The sequence below is a fragment of the Trichechus manatus genome, unplaced genomic scaffold (assembly GCF_000243295.1).
Source record: "Trichechus manatus latirostris isolate Lorelei unplaced genomic scaffold, TriManLat1.0 scaffold00002, whole genome shotgun sequence".
NCBI classification, from domain to species: Eukaryota; Metazoa; Chordata; class Mammalia; order Sirenia; family Trichechidae; genus Trichechus; species Trichechus manatus.
Window position 1 is genome coordinate 34807537 of NW_004443938.1, and position 19580 is coordinate 34827116.

The 19580-nt window shown below is 38.3% G+C and overlaps 1 protein-coding gene and 1 non-coding gene across 3 annotated transcripts in view; one reads left to right on the plus strand and one right to left on the minus strand.

Annotated features, from left to right (window-relative positions):
• Window positions 1-19580, plus strand: part of NHSL1 (NHS like 1) — a 168929-nt gene that overhangs the window by 112937 nt on the left and 36412 nt on the right. For both annotated transcript variants that reach the window (XM_004368879.2, XM_004368880.2), the window contains exon 3: window positions 8832-8959. In XM_004368879.2, the coding sequence (XP_004368936.1) occupies window positions 8832-8959 (128 nt within the window). The remainder of the gene's footprint in view (window positions 1-8831; window positions 8960-19580) is intronic.
• On the minus strand, window positions 8362-8432 carry TRNAE-UUC (transfer RNA glutamic acid (anticodon UUC)). The gene has a single exon. It is a non-coding gene; the product is annotated as a tRNA-Glu (tRNA).

Below are 19580 nucleotides of genomic sequence, written 5' to 3' on the forward strand. Positions count from 1 at the left end.
CTGGCTCAGAACTCTCAGGATACAGTTCTTCCATCAGGACAGCCTCTCCCCAGCTGTACTTGCAGGCACACCTCTTCCTGGCCCTTGGCCTCTGCCCAAAGGCACTCAGCTTTCTCTCTCTGTGGGCCAGGAAGCCCACCACACTGTCTCCTGCTGCTGGGTTTCTGCTGTCAGGCCTTTCCTGCCACCACTTCTCACCATCTTTAAGGTTACAGCTTGCTCTGTCTTTCTCGGTCTCCTGCTTCCAGGAGTTTCTCAGCGTGGGGATCCTAGGTCCAAAGGTCGCTCTCTATGCTCCTGGCTGTTCTTCCTTGGTGGTGGTAGGAATCTTCTATCTGCTCTGAAATTGACCCTCTTTTAAGGCAAAACTGACCAGTCTCCTTGTTAGGCCACAATTACCCTATCACATGGTCCTGTCCAATCACCTGGGTGGGAGTTACAAAACCATGGCTAGAAAGGGCACATGCAAAAGTAATTAACCGCACTGCAAATTCGTACTCATATACACCAACACTACCCAGACAACCTGAAAAATGACTAAATAGCCTACTTAACTAACTGGACCTTCTGCCTTTCAATGCAGTAGTACTTGTTTCAAATACTTCTTTCCTTGCTCCTTTCTCTTCTTTCTCATCCTGTCTAACAAGTGAGCAAATTTCTGTAACTTTTTTCCTTTAGCATCCACTCATCTTACCACAGTTTTTTCCTTGTTGTTTTTATTTCCACTTTGCATTCAATTTCTGTCACTTCTTTTCCTTCTACTGTCATTTAAGGACGTCAGACTTGTTAAAAGCAATATAGCTCTAACCATGTAATTAACTTGATAACTTTTTTTTCCCTCGTTAGAGTGTATTTCAATATCTTTATAACAAACTTAGGAAAAATTTTACTGCATAGTACGTTTTCTCTCTTGGACTTGTATATATTTAAAAAATCAGTTATAACCAGTTATATAAATCTATGGTAAAAATGCCCGTGTACTTTTACTAGCATCACTAAGTGAATGTAAAAGTGACGTGCTCTGATTTGCTTTTTCTTCATATAGTTAACATTCAAATTTATTGTGGTTTATTTTGAATTTATATATATGTGTGTTTAGTTTTGAGCTGGCCCTAGAATCTTGGGGAAGGGGATGGGCAGGAGGAAGTTGTTAAACACAAGTTAGATCATGTCACTTATCTTTTCAAAGTCTCCAGACGCCTCATACATAATAAAAGTCAATGCCCATATTGTAACCCACAAGCCTTTTCATTGCAGGCTGCCAGTTCATATCAAAAGGCTCTCAACCTCATTCAGGAACTGGAAATAAACATTAAATAACTGTTGAGAGAATCAAGAACAAGAATCTGGAAAATTTTAGATTCAATGCTATTTCTGTTTTGTGGAGTCGTTAGAGCTATTTACAAATATTCAATTTCCCTTCCTTGTGTTTGCAATAGGATTGCACTTTTCTTACGCCTTTGAAGTCAGATCAGGCTCCAGGGCTTGTTTTGTCCAGTGAAATAGGAACAAAAATAACACCTGTAACTTCTGAGCAGAAGTTCTAGGAGCCAGGGTGAGGTGAACCACGTTCTCACCACACTGCCACGTGTGATCATGGAAGTACAAGTTGACATGGAACTTCATCTGTATGTTCCCTGAGTGACTGCTGTGAGCAGAGCCCCCTACCAGCTCAGCCTGGATGAACAGAATGAGCAAGAAAGAAACTTCTGGTCGTGTTAAGCCACTGAGATTTTGGAACTCTGTAGCTGCTGCATAGTCTAGCTCATTGTGACTGATTCAGGAAATTTAGGAAGAATATCATAGAATGTGGAAACTCAACAGAGATTTCCAGTAGAGAAAATTATTTTGAAAAATAACTATTTAAAGCTTCTTGCAGTAGACTCTCTTAACATGTCTAAAATATTAAAATGAAAAGCCTAAAAAACAGCTTTATATATAAAGGTTATTAAATTTATAAGATGGTCAGAGGACCATCTAGTTCTATGATTTTTTTTTTTCTTTCTATATTTAAAATTTTGGTCTACCAAGAAATGTTTGTCCATCGTCCTTGTGCTACAAAAAAAAAAAAAAAAAGTTCGACAAAGAAGGAAAGAGGAAGAAATTTGTGGTTGGGAAACCAGAGGACACAAGCAGTGTCCTTTTTTTTTTTTCCAAGCAGTACTGTGAGAACAATAGACGTAATTTTACTCTAAATTTCTTACTGTGTTATATGTGTTCAAGGTAGATCTTCTGTTATACTTGTTTTTAGCCTTTAGTTGCTGGTGTAACCTGGCATTAAATTATACTCTGCCTTGCAGTTCCTCCCTCAGTTTAATGTTTGCAGTCTTTGTTTATTCATGATGGCTTGCTTTTACTTATGTCTCACCCTCCAGACAATAAACTCCATTCTTAATGAACAAAGCCATGGTTTTAGAAACAGATATGTTGCAACTTGGCAAGAGGAAATTTTCCTAGAATTCCCCTGGAGTTGGAATAGGATAAGTAACAATGAAATTTGACGACTTTACTAGATTTCAGAAATTAGATAAGAGTGAAAAAAAAAATTGGTTATCTGCCATAAATCTGCACTGCCCGGTTTAATCTTAGACTCAGCATCATATTTCAGTTATTATACTACTATTTAAACATTTCTGTGACATGAGTATTAAACATCATAGTGGAAAAAAGATGCATTGTCCTTTAAACTGGGCTCAGAAAGGTGACACACTGGAAATACTAAAAGTTGCCAGACTTTCATGCATTCAGATGTTTGGATAGCAAGTTTGCAATCTTTGGTTTTGTAAGATTTAGCATGTCGGGCTATGTTGTCTATTTTTTAGTATCATTGCCAAGAATATGAGACCTAAGATAGTCTTTAGAGATTATCTAAGCCCAGCAGTCTTCCCTTATTTCCTAGTAGGTGTTGTTGTTAGGTGCCATCAAGTTGATTTCAACCCATAGTGATCCCATGTGACAAGAGTAGAACTGCTAGAATTGAGAGACCAGAAATAAACCCACACATCTATGGTCAAGCGATTTTTGACAAGGGTGCTAAGAACATTCAATGAGGAAAGAAGAATCTCTTCAATATATGGTGCTGGGAAAATCGGATTTCCACATGCAGAAAAGTGAAACAGGGTCCATGCTTCACAGCATACACAAAAACAAATTCAAAGTGGATTAAGGACCTAGATGTTGTTGTTGCTGTTATGTGCGGTCGAGTCGGTTCCGACTCACAGTGACCCTGTGTACAGCAGAATGAAAAACTGCCAGCTCCTGCGCCATCCTCACAATCATTGTCATGCTTGAGCCCATTGTTGCAGCCACTGTGTCAGTCCATTTCGTTGAGAGTCTTTCTCTTTTTTGCTGACCCTCTACTTTACCAAGCCCGATGTTCTTCTCCAGGGACTGATTCCTCCTGATAACATGTCCAGAGTATATGAGACATAGTCTCGCCATCCTTGCTTCTAAGGAGCATTCTGGTTGTACTTCTTCCAAGATGGATTTGTTCGTTCTTTTTTGGCAGTCTATGGTATATTAAATATTCTTCGCCAGCACCGTAATTCAGAGGCATCAGTTCATCTTCGGTCTTCCTTATTCATCGTCCAGCTTTCACATGGATGTGAGGCGATTGAAAAAACCATGGCTTTGGTCAAGCACACCTTAGGTCAGGACCTAGATATGAAAACTAAAACCATAAAATTCTTAGAAGAAAATGCAGGGGCAATGCTATTGGGCCTAGCTTTTGACAATGGATTATCTAATATAGTAACAAAATAATAACAACAAAAGCACAAATAGCAGAAGACAAAATAAATAAATGGGACCTCATAAAAATTAAAAACTTTTTTTCATCAGAAGACTTGACCCAAAAAAGTGAAAAGATAAGCTATCAACTTGGAGAATATTTTCAGAAACCACATGTCTAATAATCTAATAACCAAAATATATGTAAAACTTCAACAACTTAACAACAATAAGACAAATTAACCCAATCATAAAATGGGCAAAGGACTTGAATTGACATTTCACCAAAGAGCACATTCAGATGCCCAACAAACACAGGAAAATGTGCTCAGGGTCATTAGCCTTCAGAGAGATGCAGATCAAAACCACAATAAGATACCATTTCACTCCCACTAGAATGACTAAGATTAAAAAAATAGAAAATCACAAACATTGACAAGGACGTGAGGAAATTGGAACCCTTATCCATTGCTGTTGGGGATGCAAAATGGTACAGCCATTATGGAAGACAGTGTGACAGTTCCTCAGAAAACTAAAAATAGAGCTACCATATGACCCAGCAATTGCACTCCTAGGTATATATCCAAGAGACTTGAAAACAGAGACTCAAACAGATGCTTATGTACCAATGTTCATTGCAGCACTATTCACAATAGCCGAAAGGTGGAAACAACCTAAATACTCATCAATGGATGAATGGATAAACAAAATGTTGTACGTACATCCAATGGAATACTACTCAACTAGTAATGAGAGTAAGTCTTGATACGTGCTACAATATGGATGGAGCTTGAAGACATGCTGAGTGAAAAAAGTTAATCACAAAATGACAAATATTTTATGACCTCACTTATATAAAAATACTAGAATAGGCAAATATAGAGGGAGAAAAATGGTTACCAAGGGCAGGAGTGAAGAGGAAAGGAGGGTTAATGCTTGTGGAATACTGGTTTACGATAATGGAAAATCACATTGAGTAAGGGTAGGGTTGCACAGCTGATTAATGTAATTGCTGTCAATAAGTTGTACAGCTGTAAAAAGCTCTATTGGCAAACGTTGTGTGATAGATATATTGACAGCAACAACAAAAGAAAAGAGTAGCTGCTGAGGCTGCTTATGTACAACCAAACACCATCTATTTGGGATTCGATTCCTTGGTTTGGAGGTTTAGGGTCATGGTTTCATGGGACATCCCAGTTAATTGGCCTAATAACGTGTTTAGTGCTTCTGTTCTACATCCTAGTTCATTGCATAATACCTCTGGGGTCTTAAAAGCTTGCAAGCGACCATCCAGGGCACAACAATTGGTCTCTATTTACCTGGAGCAACAGAGGAAGGAAAGTGAGGTTTAGGAGGAGGAAATGGAATATGTGGCTAATTGCTTCCATGAACAACTGCCTCTTTAGCCATGAGACCAGAAGAAGTGGATAGTGCCTGGCTACCATTACTGAACATTTCAATCAAAGGGTCTTTTACAGATCAAAAAGGAGGAGAAGGCAGAACAGAATTTGAAATTCTCATGGATTCCAGACTTTTTGGAGGTCTGGAGGCTGGATGACCCCTGAAACTATTGCCCTGAGATACTTTTTAAACCTTAAACCAAAACTATCCCCTGAATTCTTCTTCGAACCAAGTAATACTTTACTAGTAAAGAATGTCTGCCGTGAGCATTGTGCTGTTTTAAAGAACTATCTATACGGGAGCTACGGGAGCAAAGTGACAACAGCAACTTGAAAGGTTAGATAGGAAGCTTGGGGGGTAGTGAGTTTATGTTAATGGAGGATGAACAATCAGAATAGTAGGGTGAGGATGGTTGCACCACTTGAAGAATGTAATCAGTGTCACTTAATTGTACATGTAGAAACTGTTGAATTGGTGTATTTTCTGTGTTCTGTTGTGTATATTCTTAACAAAATAAATTATATATATATTTTTTAAAAAAGAATAGAATTGCCCGGTTGAGTTTTCTTGGCTATAATCCTCACAACAAAAGGAACCCTGGTGGCACGATTGTTTAGTACTTGGCTGCTAACCAAAAGGTCATAGTTCAAACCAACCTGCCTACTCCACGGAAGAAAGACCCGGCGATCTGCCCCCGTAAAGATCACAGCCTAGAAAACCCTATGGGGCAGTTCTACTCTGTCATATAGGGCCACTATGAGTCAAAATCGACTTGACAGCAGCTGGCAACAGCAACAACAATCTTTATGGAAGCAGATTGCCAGGTCTTTCTCCCACGGAGCAGCTGGGTGGGTTTGAATCATCAACCTTTCAGTTAGCAGCCAGTGCTTAACTGTTTGCGCCACCACAGCTTGTTTATTTCCTAGTAGAGGAATCTTTTACGAACAGTCTTCCTTGGTACCCGATACATAAAGTAAATTTTAAAAAGTAATGTTTAAGTATTTATACGTGTTATAAGTTTAAACTTACATTTATTATAGAGTTAATTAGTGAGGGAGGGAGAGACAATTTGAACCACAAAAGGACTTGGTCTTTAAAGGGCCTTGGCTTCCATTTTATCTGCATTATGTTTTGTTTGTCAAGTATTTGAAAGCGTTTATACACAGATAAGTAGCTGCAGGTGGTAACAGTGTTTGTTGATTGTTTTATAAGACTCACCCTGAATTCTTAGGAGACTTCGGTTTTACAGAGAGGAGGAATAAACTTTATTTTTAGGACCACAGGAAAGTTAATTTAGCAGCACAAGTTAATGAATTAATTCCCTGCGTCGTGTTAAAATTTGGTTGTGAAACTATTAAACTTCAGTGTTTTATTTTAATCCTAGCGTTAAGCTAGTTACTTAAAGAAAATCAAGTCAAATATTTGCAGAATCCCAGAATTCTGCAGAGAACACCATTTGAGAACTAATAATCATACTTAATTAGCATTATCTCTATAGAGTAAGAGTATAGATTCTTATTGTACTGTGCATTTAGAGAAATTGTCAAATGGAAAAAATGAAAATATTTCCCATTGAAATCCTCAATAAAAAATGTGTTCTGGAAGTTTCCAAAATTACTTTTCTGTTTTAATTATTGTTACCAGTTATGTGGTTACCAACCCAGCCCACAAATTATTTAGTCTATAAGCAACTGAAATAGTAGTATTTAGCTGTCTTGTGATTAATTATGCATTTTTTAGTTAGTATGGCATTCTGATAGATTCTTATGACTTTGTTTCCGTGGGAATTTTGTTGAATTTGACTTGCACTTCTGGATTGTAAACCTCCATCCATTCCCACTGTGAGGTAGAAGAGGGATGGAAAGTAGCTGAGGAGAATGAGAATTTTCTATCTCTTGATTGGAGAATTTTTATCCCTCAACTAAAGTGGCTGCTTGTCTGTTCTCTGAGGAAGAAGTGTGCATCCTAGTGTTAGAAAGCAGCTCTGAAGATGTGCTAGTTTAGTCCTCTGCCTTTGTTGTTGTTTTTTAGCGCCATTGAGTCAATTTCAACTCATTGTGACACCATGTGACAGAGTGGTACTGCCCCATAGGGTTTTCTAGGCTGTGATCTTTATGAAAGCAGATTGCCAGGTCTTTTTCCTGTGGAGCTGCTGGGTGGGCTTGAACTATCAACCTTTTGGTTAGCAGCCAAGTGCTTAACCATTGTGCCAGCAGGGCTCCTTCTGTGCCTTTAGGTGTTTAGTTTTGTAAAGCTGTGCAAAAAGGAAACTTTTACAAAGATGAAACATATTTTCTGTTTCTTCAGAAAGCTGAACATTTAAGGAAACCCTGTGGTGCATCCTTTGGGTAGGCAAAGGCTCCTCTAAGGTACATGGTATCTGCATAATAGTAAAGCTTCTGGCGTGTTTTTAGAAGCCATTAGAAGTTTTTTTATCTACAGTTGACCCCAGTAATGAGAGTAATCAGTGTAATGGGCTTCTCCTTAAGGAGAATTGCTAGTCTCCCAATGGCCTGTGACCCCAGTTCCACTGTGATCCCCAGCACCATGCCCCCTTCCACTGTATGGTGCCAGACATTCTTCCGTGGGTCTGGCAGACTTCTCCAGCTGCGACCTGGCTTCATATTAAATTCCACATAGTGTTTATAGGCGGTTTGGCATCAAAGTTAAATTGAGAACTAAAAATAAAATGAGGGCATTATAATTGGTGATCTCTCATGTCTCTTCTAGCCGATGAGTCTAGGAAACAAGCACAGCTGGAGAATTACTTGTATTTTTTATGTGGAATTACATAATCAATCGTTTTGTATATCCAAAGTTTTGGTATATTAATTCAGACTCTAGCTTCAAATTCTGGGTCTACTGCTTAAGTGTACACATTTCAGAGTAAATAATTCAATTACCCTAAACTTCAGTTTCCTTGTGTGTAAAATAGAGTTAATGAGTATCTGCCTCCTAGGGTTACTATGAAGTCTAAAGAAGATAATCCATTTAAAGTTTATATATACCAAGTATGTGGTATGTTGTTGTTACCTGCCATCAAGTCGACCCTCAACTCAAGGTGATCCCACGTACAATGGAACAAAACTCTGCCCAGTCCTGTTATTATCCTAGGGTTTTCACTGGCCTTTCTTCCTGCTCCATCTTAGTCTGGAAGCTCTGCTGAAACCTGTTCAGCATCTTAGCAACACACAAGCCTCCACCAACAGACAGTGGTGGCTGTGCGTAAGGTGCATTGGCTGGGAATCGAACCCAGGTCTCCCACATGAAAGGAGAGAATTCTCCCACTGAACCACCAATGCACCCCATGTAGTGTGTAGTAGGTGCTTTAAAAATTCTTAGTCATTTTCATCATCGTTTTTATTACTAATATTATTATTAATTTTTAATCTATTACGCCTAGGAAAATATTACCATTGTTGGTTGCCTTAGAAGTGATTCCAACTCCTGGCAACCCATGAGTGCAGAGTAGAACTGCTCCATAGGGTTTTCAACCTTTCAGAAGCAGATCACCAGGCCTGTCTTCCAAGGCGCTTCTGGACAGGTTTGAACTGCCAGCCTTTCAGGTAGTAGTCAAGCATTTAACCATTTGTTCTACCCAGGGACTCCTGAAAATATTAGTAGAAATGATTAATAGAAGAGGAGAAAACAAATTCATGTTTTTCATGCCCTTTCTTCCCTTCCACCTGTGCCCTCTGCAGAATGCGATAAACTGCGACGGGATGGCTACCGAAGTTCTCAGTACTACTCTCAGGGACCCACCTTTTCCACCAACCCTAGCCCACTCTGTGATGATTATCAAGATGAGGATGAAGAAATGGATCAAAAGGTAAGGCTGCTGAATTCAACATGGTATCCTGCATTGGATCCCAGAACAGAAGAAGGATAGAAGAGGAAAAACTGGCGAAATCAGAATAAAGTCTGTTTTTAATTAATAGTATTATCCCATGTTAATTTCATAGTTTTCACAAATGTCCATGATTATGTTAGATGTTAACATTAGGGGAACCTGAGCAGAGGGTACACAGGAACTCTAAATACTATCTCTACTACTTTTCTGTACATCTAACATTGTCCCCCACACCTTTTCCCACCCAAAAAAATATAAGGTCAGGATTCAAGGGACTCATTAAAGGGACAAAATTCAGTATATTTGTGTATTTTAATATTTTCTTTAGGTAGAAAAAATGAAGTTATTTCTATTGTTCTGTTTTGCATATGACCAAGAACGCAGCTAGATTATAAAGAAGAGCTCCAAGTATAACAACAAAAGCAACTGTTTCACAATTGGGCAATGTTGTTAATATAAATTGAACATAAGCAGTGCCTTTACTTAATTAACGTTAAAAAAACAAAAACTGCCTTTAAGTCTATTCAGTCTCATGGTGGTAAACCTCACGTGTCTCAGAGTAGAACTATGCTCCATATCATTTTCAATGGTTGATATTTCAGAAGTAGATCACCAGACCTTTCTTCTGAGGAATCTCTGGATACACTTGAACCTTCAATGTTTTGGTTAGCAGCAGAGCCCATTAGCCATTTACACCTCCCAGGCACTCCAATTAACATTATGACCCTTTGCTGTCTAGTCGATTCCCACTCATAGTGACCTATAGGATAGAACTGCTCCATAGGGTTTCCAAGGCTGTAAATCTTTACAGAAGCAGACTGGCACATCTTCTCCCTAGGAAGAACTGGTGGGTTCAAACCACTGACCTTTTGGTTAGCAGCCAAGTGCTTTAACCATTGCACCACCAGGGCTCCTAATTAACATTGTAACCCAACCCACCTATTGCTGTTGAGTCTGGACTTATAGCGACCAAACAGGACAGAGTAGAACTGCCCGATAGGGTTTCCAAAGCTGTAATCTTTACCGTAGCAGACTGCCACATCTTTCTCCTGCAGATCGGCTAGTGGATTCAAACTGCCAACCTTTCAGTTAGCAGCTGAGCACTTAATCACGGCGCCACCATGGCTCTTAATTTATAGCACTGGCCAGTTCACTTTTGAGATGCTATTTTACATTTGGGTCCCTTTTTCTCATACCATCTGTCATGGATTGAATTGTATCCCCCCAAAATATCTGTCAACTTGGCTAGGCCATGATTCCCAGTATTGTGTGACTGTCCACCATTTTTTGTCATCTGATGTGATTTTCTTATGTGTTGTAAATCCTACCTCTATGATGTTAATGAGGCAAGATTAAAGGCAGTTATGTTAATGAGGCAGGACTCAAATCTACAAGATTAGGTTGTGTCTTAAAGTGAATCTCTTTTTAGATATAAAAGAAAGAAAGGAGCAGAGTGACGGGGGACCTCATACCACCAAGAAAGCAGTGCCAGGAGCAGAGCATGTTCTTTGGACCCAAAGTTCCTGCATGGAGAAGCTCCTAGACCAGGGGAAGTTTGATGACAAGAACCTTCCTCTAGAGCCCAGAGAGAGAAAGCCTTCCCCTGGAGCTGGCACCCTGAATTTGTACTTTTAGCCTTCTAGACTATGAGAGAGTAAATTTCTGTTTGTTAAAGCCATCCAATTGTGATATTTCTGTTACAGCAGCACTAGATAACTAAGACACCATCTCTTGTGATAAACTAGTTGTCTTAGTTTTCTAGTGCTGCTGTAACAGAAATACTACAAGTGGTTGGCCTGAACAAACAGAAGTTTATTCTCTCACAGTCTGGTAGGCTAGAAGTCCAAATTCAGGACGTCGGCTTCCCCTTCAGGGGAAGGCTTTCTCTGTCGGCTCTGGAGGAAGGGTCTTGTCATCAATCTTCCCCTGGACTAGGAGCTTCTCTGCACAGGAACCCTGGGTCCAAAGGACACGCTGTGCTCCTGGTGCTTCTTTCTTGATAATATGAGGTCCCCCACTCTCTACTTGCCTCCTTTTCCTCTTATCTCTTGTAAGATAAAAGGTGGTGCAGGCCACACCCCAAGGAAACTCCCTTTACATTGCATCAAGTATATGACCTTAGTTAGGGTGTTACAATCCCACCCTAATCCTCTTTAACATAATCTAATCTTGCCTTATTAACCACAGGCAGAGATTAGGATTTACAACACATAGGAAAATCATCAGATGACAAAATGATGGACAATCACACAATACTGGGAATCATGGCCTAGCCAAACTGATAGATATTTGGGGGGGACACAATTCAATCCATGATGGTAGTTAAGAGAAGTACATTTTCTTAATAGTAAGAATAAAAATGAAAGAATAAAAATTTATGAGATTTTGACTTAGTTTTATTTTCATTTTATTAAGTAATGTGGACTGACATTGGCATTACTTAAATTAAGCTTTGATTAGCATGGCTTTTTCAGGAACCATTTTTAATTAATCTAAGAACTTTTAGTGGAATTAGATCAATACATAAATGTCTTTTGGCTGGAGAACATTATTCAAAATTTATTGTTCTTCACATGGATAAAGTCAGAGAAAACAATAATATAACAGTTTATCAAGAATGGGAAATCATTTTTTGGTAATCTAATGAAGATTGGACCCAGGTTGTTATCACAGAATGTTTTTCATATTTCTTTAAATATATTTTCACATACTAAGCTAGTCCTTTGGGACTCTAAATATCCAAAGAAAGTCTTATGCTATAATAGGAAAAGTAACTGTTTCAAAATTGGTCTGGTCTTTAGTTTTAAAAACTTTTATTTTTTTATTGTTCATATGGGTAAGGTAAATAAAAATCAGAAGGTGAATTATATAGTGATATTCTTTTAATCCTGATATACCTCTTAGCCTTACGCTGGTGCTCAGGGGAGGAAAATTCAGTCTATAGTGGGGCTTAGTGAAATAGAGATGTTTCTAGGTGTAGCATGATTGCCCAAGTTGTGATTGTCCAAGCGATGTGGAATTCCTTGGTGGCAATTTTGCATTGATTATCAAAGCAACATCTTAACATCTTCTGAAAAATGGAAACCATTTCTAAATTCTCACGTAGATATTTAATTACTGTGACGCTCAAATCTGCAGGACATGAAGCTCTATGGACTTGTTTCTACTCCTACGTGCCATTGCCCCAGACCCCTACCTCCAGGCAGCTCCCTCCCAAACGTGTGTGAGAGAATGTGGACAGCTCATTACCCCTGAGAAAAAAAAGGCTCTGTTGAAAATGAGTCAGTAGATAACTTACATGTAGGTTGCCATGAGTCAGAATCAACTCAACAGCAGCTGGGTTAAAGAAATATATATATACATAATCCTATATATCATATATTGTAAGAGCCCCAGTGTTCCAGTGGTTAAAGCGGTCGGCTCCTAACCAAAAGGTAGGTGGTTCAAACTCACCAGCCACTCCACGGGAGAAGGATGTGGCATTCTGCTTTCTGTGAAGATTTACAGCCTTGGAACCCCTGTTGTAGGGTCGCTATGAGTTGGAATCAACTCGACACTAGTGGGTTTTATATGTCATATATTGTAGATGACATGACATGTCCTAGAACGTAAATGTTTCCACCTTAAGTGCCTTAGTGTGATAGGAGATGATTGTGGGTCCTTAGATAGATTTCCTCTTGGGGCCCACACCCTCCTGTAAAATGGAGGATTGGAGCAGTGGAAAAGCCTTCTCTAGTGTGTGTGCTGGAAGGCGAGCTGTTCTCTGGGCTCCTTCAGAGTTGGTCTGGGTTATAGGCTTTCTCACAAGGTCTGGACTCCTGGCCCTACTCATGTTTGGACCTTCACAAAAACACATCAAAACTCGTTGCCTTCAAGTCGATTCCAACTGATAAAACTGCCCCATAGGGTTTCCGAGGAGCAGTTGGTGGGTTTGAACTGCCGACCTTTTGGCTAGCAGCCAAGCTCTTAACCACTGTGCCACCAGGGTCCCTCAAAAGCATATAGACACTTTCAAGTCTTAACTTCCTTCCCTGCTGTGTGATTTTTTGATACCTTTGTGATTTGTAAAATTCAGGTTAATGGTTGTTTGTTTCATACTTGTTCTAGGTTGAAAGTATTTTGAAACCATTGGATATATTGTTAGTGATATTTAAGGGCAACTTTTTTTTTCTTTCTTTTTTAATATGTAGAACCAAGTTGAATTGTATTTGCATTTTTTGAAATAATTAGATATGAATGTCTTCTCAAGGCAGTATCTGTTAAGAAATTTGTTTCAGAATTAAATATATGTATCAAATTATCTTCTTGGTTTATCAAATACGTATCTGTATTTTATATATTAATTCATTATAAATATTATTCATTAAGGAGCCCTGGTGGCGCAACTGGTTAAGGACTGGGCTGCTAGCCCAGAAGTTGGCTGTTAGAACCCACCGGCTGCTCTGTGGGAGAAAAGCCCTGGCAATTTGGTCCTATAAAGATAACAAAAAAAAAAACAAACCTGTTGCCGTCGAGTCATTTCCAACTCATAGCGACCCTATAGGACAGAGTAGAACTGCCCTATAGGGTTTCCAAGGAGTGTCCGGTGGATTCGAACTGCAGACATTTTGGTTAGCAGCCGTAGCTCTTAACCAGTACTCACCAGGGTTTCCCCTGTAAAGATTACAGCCTAGGAAATCCAGGGCCAAATTAAGGCATGTGAGGGCCCTAAACACCAGTAATCTGTGGTACACCCTCCTCTGCTTTTACTCACACATTCAAACAGGCTACGTGAGTTAGATGAATATACACATATATATGTGTGTGTATCTTAGCTATCCATGATGTAACTTCTTTTAAAATGCAACTGTAGTATTAGTGATTGACAGCAAAAGTGGCTTATACCATTTTAGTGGAATGAGATGAAGTGGATTATGAAATTTTTAGTGGATGCAGGGTACTAAGATTTTCACTATATACCACATTTTCTACAAAATGAATATTCTATGTATTCTACAACAAAGAAAATGAGTCAGTGAACTTAGTTGTTTCAACAATCAATGTAAAATTCTGTTTATCTCCCACAACAGAAAACCGATTTTCACCAGTTTTGTTTTTAAATGGCTCATACTTCAGTATTGATGCTTGTTTTGTAATAAATGCTATAATTGTAAATGTTTATTAGAAAGAAATAGTATACTCCCAAGAGACCCACGGAGATAAGGAGTTTCAATTACACGGGAGGGGGTTATAGGAGACAGATGTCAAGGAAGGTGTTAAAGCAGTAGGGGCCTCGTTGCTTAAACAGCCTTGCGCGTGGGTGCCCCCATGATCCTGCATGAACTTCATTTTTGGCTGGCACATTCTCACACACTGGAGCTGGTATCAGTTCCCTTCTACTGCGGCGCTCACGTTTCTTTGTGTCCTGTCTGCTTGGCATCTATGGGTCTTTGCTTTGGACAGCTAGTGTCTCCGTTGATGCCCTAAGCATGCGCTTACCTTGCTTATTGGGTAGTCTGTCTCTCAGGAAACCCTGTGGGGCAGTTCTACTCTCTCTTATAGGATCACTATGAGTCGGAATTGACTTGATGGCACACAGCAATAGCAACATGTATTCATTAAATGTCAACTAACAAATTATACCATCATATTGACTTAGTACTTATTACCTTGCATAATACTTTTAAAAGTTTTGGAAAGTATTTTAATCATCTGAATTTTTATTGCCAAGTTTCTAAATGAAGTTAGAAATCATTCCTAGAAGTGGAAATAACACTTTTCAGATTTCCGAATATGTAAGCATGAATTAAGATAATTTACTAAGAAAGAATTATTCTTCATGATGGATTTTTATTAGAAGATAGCTCAAACAAGATGGATAGACAGGCAAATGGATGTGAGACATCTTTGAGTAATGCCAGTTAGTGCTATTAGCCTTCTCATTCTATCTGAAAACTTAGTTCTATTTTACTCATTAGTAAAATTACATCCTAAGACTCTAAGCCAATTACTTTTTTAAATGGCTTTAATGAAAGATTGGTGTTGCCAAAAATTTACATTCGTTTTTGATATATTTCATTGTGTCTTTCAAAATACTTCTTAATTTCTGTTCTTACTTAGTAACTTCAGAAATATAGTTTGTGATTATGTTGCTAATCAAGTCTACTTTTTATATAGGTAGATGAGGATTAAAATCATAAATCAGGTTGGGCTATAGTTTTAACTGGACTAGAAAGACATCACTTTTGAAAAGTAATATAAGCAATGAAAAATAAAAATACTGTAGAGTAGTATTTTGGATATTAATCATAACTCATTGACTTTTTTTAACTCAATTGATACAAATCTAATTCTGCTTACTGGAGAAAATACTACTGTATTCAACAATATTTGATAGTACTGGGAATCTGAGGTGTGTTGAGAAGCCATATAAGAACATGTTCGTTCTGAGATTTAGAATCTGGAGGCTCTCTTGAAGTTTCCACATCTGCCGTCTTCCTTAAGAGTCTTAGTTTCAGAAATACCAGAATTGATGTGTCACATAATTAAGGGACGAGGGAAGTTTACATTCATTATTTATAAATAATTAACCACAATTTTATAGCTTCAGGTGATCCATGGATAAGAGGCCTGTCATGACAATGACCAAAAATGAACCTTTACTTTTGAGTAATCATACTACTGTAATTCAGAGTTTATAGGAAAGGAGAGGATGTCCTTGGCTTTAATGTTTCTTCAGCTTTTAAAAATAATGTATATTGTCAGGGAGTTCTTTTAACAAAGGTTGTCATATTACATACATGTTTTTGCTTATTTACATCTTGCCTTTCTTCTTTTACTTCCCTTTCTTGCTCTCCCATCCTTCCTTACATTGTATCCTTTCACAATTAAATCTATCAGATTGCTTGCTTCTTTTCCTATCTGTACTCACACTTCCCTGCCATTGCAATGGGTGAACAGTCCTTACTGTCTTTATTGCTGTATCCCAAGTGCTGATAACAGGGCCTGGCATACAGTAGGCATTCAGTATTGTTTAGTGGAATGAGTAAGGCCAACCTCTCAAGGACTTTCTTCCTACAATTTTCTCTCTTTATTGTGTCTTAACTGTTAAGTCCTCTCTTATCTCTGGGGAATACTTTCCAAGATCCCCAGTGGTTGCCTGAAACCGCGGATAGTCCCAAACCCTATACATACTATGTTTTTTTCCTATACATGCATACCTATGATAAAGTTTAATTTATAAGTTGGGCACAGTAAGAGATTAACAATAATACCTTTGGCATACTCGAATTGCCAGCATCATTACTCTTGTGCTTTGGGGCCATTATTAAGTAAAATAAGGGTTACTTGAACACAAGCAGTGCAATACTGCAGCAGTCGATCTGGTACCGGAGAAGGCTACTAAGTGCCTAACAGGTGGGTAGCACGCATACAGCACGGATGTGCTGGAACAAAGGGCTGGTGCACGTCCAGGTGGGATGGCTCCGGATTTTAGCACACAACTCAGAATGGTGAGCAATTTAAAACTTATGAATTGGTTATTTCAGAAATTTTCTATTTAATATTTTCAGAACGCAGTTGGCTGCAGGTAACTAAAACCATGGAAAGTGAAATCACAGATAAGGGGGAACTACTGTATTATACAGACATACTGTAGTTTCGCTCATGTTAAAGAAACCCTCCTTTTACCTTTATCCCCCTCCAAATTCTATCACATTTTTCTTCTCTTTATAGTAAAACCTCTCCAAAGAACTGTCTAGATTTGCTGTCTCCACTCTCTTTCCTCACAATCTCCTTTGAACTCACTCCAGACAAACTTTTGTCCCCAGCACATTGATGAAACTATTCTCACTAAGTCCACCAATCACCGCCACATTGCCAAATCTAATAGCTAATTCTCAGGCCTCGTCTTACTCAACCTCTCAGCAGCATTTGACATAGTTTGTTATTCTTTTCTTCCCAAAACTCTTTTATTTTACTTAGCTTTCATGGCACCACACATTACTGGTCTTCGTCCTCCTCACTAGCCATTGCTTCTCAGCCATTTGTTGGATCTTCTTCCAAATATCTAAATGTTGGTGTAACCCTGGTGCTCACACTTGTACCCCTGTTCCTCTGTAACAGACTCACTACTTGGGTGATTTCATTGAGTCTCATCATTTTAAGTTCCATACATTGAGGTCTCTCTAAATTTATATCTGTAGTTCAGACTCATGCAGTTATCTGCTTACTATCCATCTCCACTTAAATGTCTTACAGATTTCTCAAACATGTCTAAATCAAAACATGCTATTTCTACTTCCTTCTTCCAAAAAACAACCTGCTCCTTTATAATTTTCCCCACTTCAGTAAAGCACAACTCCATGACACCAGTTGCTTAAGTCAAAAACTTTGGACACATCCTTAGCTCTTTTCTTATCTTCACGTCATTAGCAAATTCTGTAGGATTACCAATTACTGAATGTCTCAGTCTGGGTTCTCTAGAGAAGCAAAACCAGTGAAACATACATATTTATATTATATATAGAGAGAGAGATTTATCGAAAGGAAATGGCTCATGTGGTTGAAGAGGCTGGCAAGTCCCAAGCTGTGGGTCAGGTGTCAGACATCAGGCTGGAGGCTTTTCCTAACTCATGTAGCTGCAGGGGCTAATGAACCCAAGATCCACAGTCAGATGGCAGGCTGCTGGCTTACAGCTGTGAAGGCTGACAAATTGAAAATTTGGCTGTTGACCCAAGTCCCAAGAACTGGAGGTCAGATGCTGATGAGCCGAATGCAAGATCCAGAGCAGAGCAAAAGCCAGTGAGCTTTGCCAGAAAGTCCATATATATTGGGTGCAGACCACACCCCCAAGGAAACTCCCTTTCAACTGATTGGCTACTCACAGCAGATCCCATCATAGAGATGATCACATTATATCAGACTTTATCATGGAGATGATTATATCATTATGCATCTGCCAGACTACATCATATCTGTCAAACCACTGAGAATCATGGCCCAGCCAAGCTGACACATAACCTTAATGATCACACTGAACCACCTCCAAAATCTCAATTCAGGCATCATATAACTATAATGTCCAGGGTATGTCCATGGGAGTGAGTGGCTGAGGCATATTGGAAATGAGGTTGTGAAGGATCAGAGAAGGTGTTGAGAGGATATACGGTGCATATTGAGTTTACCAAGAAAGATAACAGGAGTAGTGGTGGAGGGAGGCTGAGGTAGGATCACAGAGGGGCAATGCAAAGTAACAGAGTTTGCTTTTATTGCACAGCTGATAGGAAATCACTAACACTTTTTTTTTAAGTAGAGGATTTTATAATTAGGAATAAGAATCATATATATAATCTTTTGTTAGATGGAGGATATATAGGTGATGTTGAAACTGATTTTCTAATTTATCGCAATTAACCTAAAAAGAGAGAATATCTTAGACTGATTTCCAGGGGAGAAAGACAAATTTTATCAAAATTCAGCATCTAATTGAAAAAACCACCAACCTCAGATGGTTTCACAGGATTCTACTAAAGCTTTTCAAGAGTTGGTGATACAAATAGTTGACATTGTTCCAGAGTGAAGGAAAAGAGTGATTTCTTTTTAATAAATTAATTTGACTGATGCCGAAGACTGCGTGAAGCAGAGTTAACTGGCCAGTCTCACTCATGAATATTGACATTAAAAATCATAAATATAACAGTAGCAAACATCATTTAGCAGCACATTAAAAAATGAGTATTCCAAAATCAACCTGAGTTTATTCCAGTAGTAAATGGATAGATGTTCAATATTAGGAATTCTAATCATATATTAATCATATCAGTAGAGCTGAAGAAAAAAACAGTCGAAACAATTGATACTGAAAAGGTATTTGATACAGTTTAACCACCATTCTTGATAAAATCCTCAATAAAATGGGAATAAGTGGATACTCTCGTATCTTAATAAAATTCAGCTGTCTTGGCCCCAAATCCAACATAATTTTTAATGGGACATTCTCATTATAATGAGGAATAAGACAGGACATTCACATGCACAGGAAGTACTAGCCAATGCTGTTAAAAACAAACAAACAAAAAAACTGAAGAATAAGTGATTCAAAACTGGGAATGGTTGAGATTACATTATCACTCTTTGTAAATGTTAACTGCATACTTGGTAAATCTGGGAGAATAAATCTTAAAAAACTGCTATAAATAATAGAATTCAGTGATGTAGTGAGGAATATAATTAATATATAGTAATCAATAACTTTCATATCTACAAGGCAGGTTAAAAGATATAATAGAAAAAAATCTATTTAAGCTATCTGTAACAGACAAAATAACTAGGAATAAATTTAGTAAGAAAAATACAAGATCTACATGAAGAAAACTTTAGAATACTATAGACAAATACAATTAGAATTTGAATAAATGACAAGACATACCATGTTCTTAGATAGGAGAACACAACATCAAAAAGCTGTTAGTTCTGTAACTGTTTAATGAGAAACTATTTTGTTCTGTAAACCTTCATCTAAAGTGAGAATAGCAGCACAACTGGAAGAACGTAATTGATGTCACTGAATTGTGCATGTAGAAATTTTTGAAATGGTGTATCTTTGGCTATGTATATTTTC